General features: G+C 39.4%; 1 protein-coding gene across 6 annotated transcripts in view; it reads left to right on the top strand.

The window, feature by feature from the left end:
- The window catches only part of LOC113804720 (uncharacterized), a 32,512-nt gene that overhangs the window by 8,815 nt on the left and 18,697 nt on the right, over nucleotides 1-5,000 (top strand). For 5 of the 6 annotated variants that reach the window (XM_070134219.1, XM_070134220.1, XM_070134222.1 and 2 more), the window contains exons 8-13: nucleotides 159-321; nucleotides 416-624; nucleotides 735-860; nucleotides 984-1,185; nucleotides 2,360-2,520; nucleotides 2,833-3,954. In XM_070134219.1, coding sequence (XP_069990320.1) covers nucleotides 159-321; nucleotides 416-624; nucleotides 735-860; nucleotides 984-1,185; nucleotides 2,360-2,520; nucleotides 2,833-3,954 — 1,983 coding nt within the window. The remainder of the gene's footprint in view (nucleotides 1-158; nucleotides 322-415; nucleotides 625-734; nucleotides 861-983; nucleotides 1,186-2,359; nucleotides 2,521-2,832; nucleotides 3,955-5,000) is intronic. The other variant, XM_070134221.1, reaches the window with a different exon arrangement.

Here is a 5,000-nt window from a genome sequence, read left to right as displayed (position 1 = left end):
CATTGATGCTGCAGTTGTATGACACGTGCCACATTTAGTATGAGTTTCGTGTAATTTGACTTATACAGAGATAACTTTTGATTGTTTCATTATAATGAATTCATTTTCACACATGTAGTATTGTTTGATCATGCAATGTGCAATTTTTCGTCTATCAGTTAGCACTGATAATTGAGAACATGCTACCAGTGGATGGACCGCTACAGTGTGTTTTTAGCAGTATGGGGAAAGACCTCAGCACAGAGACCAGGCGTACTGCTGAGGGTGTTTCTTGTCCTACTCCCCGGCCTGACTTGCTTCCTGTTATCCCACAGAATAAAAGTGTGTGTTTTCTTGTAAAAGTGAAGAATAATTGTAGCATATACGAATGTGTTGTAGAGAATATATGATGTCAATTTGTTCTTCTCCATTTCAGATCACTTTACAGCAAAACTTTGTGTGCGAAAATTAGACGGTGTAGAGTTAGTGTGTACAAACTTTACGTTTTTTGACTGCACTACCTACAGCTCCTGCACTGAATGTGTATCGTCCCCTTTTCCTTGTGACTGGTGTGTTGATGGCCATCGATGCACACACGACTCTGCAGAAAATTGCAGAAATGACGTTCTAGTCAATGGTGTAAATGTAAGTTTGTATGATGTGTAAATGTTTAAATGCTGTGATTTGATAATGAGAAATAGAGGAATATGGAAGGCCTTTTTGTGGATAGATATTACAAACGGCAACTTTTTCAGCGTTTTGGACCAAGCATCAGAAGTGGCCCTTCATTTTGTCCTCGAATTACCTTTCTTGAGAGTCAAGAAATTTTGGTTTCATCAGGCTCTCAAAAATCAATCAAGGTCAAAGTTGACAACATAGCTGTAAGTAAAAGATTTCTGTTGATTTACAAAGGAAAATAGAAATGAATCTTCAGTATATCTCCATTTCATATTGCATAATTAGGTTGCCCTATTTTTTAAATATTAGATTTCTTATCTTTGCAGCAATTCATCGTGCAGACAAGGTTTGTGTGTCAATTCAACATTGAGGGAAGAGTTACCGGTGTAAATGCCAACTTGCTGGGTGATACTATTTACTGTGACAGAATGGAATTTTCATACACAACAGCTGCGCCGTCAATTAATGCAACATTTGCTGTGATCTGGGGAGGCTCAAAACCCCTTGATAATCCTGGTAACATTCATGGTGAGTTTGATATTTTGTATCTGGCTTAATTGATACATGCATATATATATTATTTTCACAATGGTAAATATATGAGGGTATATTAGAGTTTTTTAAATTGTTGAGTGACTCACCATGTGTCTCAATTATCTTAATTGAGATAATATATATATATATATATATATATATATATATATATATATATATATATATATATATATATATTTATTCACTTAGGAAAAAAAGCACGGAAGTTAGGCATAAATACATATGTGTGTGTGTGTGTGTGTGTATATATATATATATATATATATATATATATATATATATATATATATATGTATGTATATATATATATATATATATATATATAAATTTGTATATACACACATGCATATATATGTAATATACATATACATGTATTCATGTATATATATATATATGTAGAGAGAGAGATACATATATACATATATATATATAAATATATATATACATTATACACACATATGTGTATGTGTATGTGTATACAAAAATATATATGAAAATATACACAAATACATTTATATGTATATATACATATACATATACATACATACATATATACATATATATATACATATATATCAATATATATATATATACATATGTATGTTTGTGTGTGTATCATGTATAATACATACACACACATGCACGCAAACACACACACACATACACACACATATGTATATATATGTGTGTGTGTATGTAGATGCATATATATATTTATGTATATGTATGTGTATATATGTATGCATATGTATATATGTATATATATGTATATATATACATATATATTCATATGTTTATATGCATGTGCATATGTATGTATATATATGTAAATATATATGTATATATGTATATATGTATATATATCAGAGATTATTGGTGCCTGAACTAAGTGAAACGACGCTGCCGGGCGTACGACAAACTTCAACTTCAATGTTTTTTCATAACAAATAATGTAAAATATATTTATTGCCTTACGGTCTGGGAACTGTATGCATATGTGCTACAAAAAAGAAATATTCGAAACTGCAGAAACTGTTATTCAGAAAATACAGAAAATGCGTATCACACAGTGGATGCAAACGATTTCAGAGCGTATCAGGGAAAGGGTTAAGCTGTGCATTTTTTTTTTTTTAATTCCTCCAACCAGTGCTGGTGTATAAATGTCAGCACATGGCCAGCAACTGTGGCATGTGCTTGAATCTTGCGGAGCGCTTTAGATGTGGCTGGTGTCAGTCAAGTAGTCGGTGTGAGGTGGCAGCCCAGTGTGAGGAAGGAGCGTGGCTGGACAGGGATCGCATTTGTCCCAATGTAATTATGAAGACCTGTTTTATAGATGCCTAAGTATTTAGTCAAAAGAATTATGATAACTTTTCTAAGTGATATACAGGAATTTTGTATAGAAAAAAGTTTGCATGTATGTATTTTTTTTTATTTCCTTGACTAAAGTGTCTAAAGTAAGATATATGATAGAAATATATATACATATTTTTAACTTTCGTTTTACATAAACCAGGATAATATCAATGCCTTTCTTATATTCTGAAATACACCATGCAGCCTAATTTTAGCCAACTTCTGCCTGGTTACTATTCACAATTGTAAACTTTTCGCTACCTCCAGCAGGTGCTGACGGCCACCAGCTCAGCCGCAGGGGGCGGTGACGCCGAGGGGCCCAACTCGCGCTTCATCGTGGACCGCTTCGAGGACGACCGATGGCAGGAGTTCACGCACCTCACGGTCGACAAGAACACGGGCACCGTGTACGCGGGGGGCGTGAACCGGCTCTACCAGCTGGACCCGAACCTGCGGCTCCTGCAGTACGTAGTGACGGGCCCCGTGAGCGACTCCGTGGAGTGCCCGGCCAGCGGATGCTTTAGCGAGGACTTGCAAAGCATGAAGCCCACCAACAATGTCAACAAGGTGCTGATAGTCGACTACACGCACTCGCGCCTCATCGTGTGCGGCAGCGTGCGGCAAGGCTCGTGCCAGGTGCGCGATCTGCGGGACATCACGCAGCTGACCCGCAATGTGAGTGAGGGCATCGTGGCCAACAACGCCACGGCGTCCACCGTGGCCTTCATCGCCCCAGGGCCACCCAACCCACGTGTCACACATGTGCTCTATGTCGGGGTAACGTATACAGGCAGATCCGTGTACAGGGACGAGGTGCCGGCTGTCTCATCTCGCTCACTGGAGGACAACCGCTTCTTGGAAATCGCCGTGACAGACGTGACGACGAGCACGCAGATGTGGGTCAACTCATTGGCGCGGAAGCGATACCCCATCACGTACGTGTACGGCTTTGGCTCAGAGAATTTCAGCTACTTCCTCACGCGGCAGATGGAGGACACGTACGCGGGGTCTCCGTACATGAGCAAGCTGGTGCGAGTCTGCCAGAATGACCCTGCCTACTACTCGTACACGGAGATCCCCATTGAATGCAAGGACCAGCAGGGCAAGCACTACAACCTGGTTCAGGCGGCCTACGTAGGCAAGCCAGGGACTGACCTGGCCACTCAGCTGGGCATCCAGACCAATGAAGACGTCCTCTTCGCCGTGTTCTCCCCGTTTGACCCAAGGGAAGGGGAGGGCTCACCCCAGCCCACTGACAGCAGCGCCCTCTGCTTGTATAGCATGAAATCTGTCAGACACATGTTTATGAACAACATCCAGGAATGCTTCAGAGGCATAGGCGTCCGAGGACTCAACTTCATCTCGCCGTCGCACCACTGCATCGAGAGGGTAAGTTCCCACATCCAAGTTTTGCTTGCACTACCTTGAGTATACCACCATGGCCTTTCTTTTTGAAGACAAGCAGGCTTCATGTGTTGGTCAGTAGCAGTGTTAGGGATTGATTTGAAAAGCATTCTTCTTGCCCACTCACGCAGGCAGTGTTCATAAGAGCTGCCTGGCATATGATGTTGAATGCCTGTGAAAGAATGTGTCAAGGCCTCATTATCTCCACTGAGCAGGTCATATTTTCAGTAGTGTTGGTTAGTTTACTTGATTGTTGGTTAGCACAGCAACTCCAAAAGTTATGAACAGATTTTTATGAAATTCTTAGTGGTCATCCGGGTCAGGATTCAGATCCAGGATTTTTAAAAATGACTGCATTATCATTACCTTTATTACCTCCACCAAGGAGGGAATGTTTATGGACGTAACCAATGTAATTGAGAAAGGTGATTTGGATGTAATTCTAGTGCAAATAATTTGATTACATCAGTGAGCCTTTTGCCCTGGTGGAGGTATGCACTCACTTGGTGCTTCTTGTTGATAGATGTAACAGTAACTTCAAGTATGCCTTGTCATGTTTCAATCTCAGAGTAATGTAGTGTTTTGACTTTTTTGTCATTAAAATGCATTTCAGTGTCGAGTTTAAGAGGATTACATGCAAATAAAACCCAAGGAATGTATAACTAGGTATCTCCACTTCCATAAAGCCTGTTGATCCCTTAAATGAAATTCTTCCATCTTTTCTGATGGCTGTTATGGTAATGAACTCTTCGTTATCGTAAATAAAGGAGAGGAATTATAGTTTTACTTCTGATAAAACAAGAGTAAATTATGCAAATAATTATGTATCTGGCTATATCTGATATCTTAATGCACTCTCATTGGTGTGGTGACGTCATTAGCTCCACCCTCTTTCTTGACCCCCAAAATTTTATGGTTAGTGTTTTCAGTAAATATTCTTTGAAAATGGTTCAGTATTAAGAATGAAAGAAGAGAAACCAAGAAATAAAACAATGAATAAAGCTGATGGGGCGGGACTTGAGCTTCTTTTT

The sequence above is a fragment of the Penaeus vannamei genome, chromosome 19 (genome assembly GCF_042767895.1).
Source record: "Penaeus vannamei isolate JL-2024 chromosome 19, ASM4276789v1, whole genome shotgun sequence".
NCBI classification, from domain to species: domain Eukaryota; kingdom Metazoa; phylum Arthropoda; class Malacostraca; order Decapoda; family Penaeidae; genus Penaeus; species Penaeus vannamei.
Note: the sequence above shows the minus strand (reverse complement) of the source record. Positions and strands in the feature narration are given on the sequence as shown.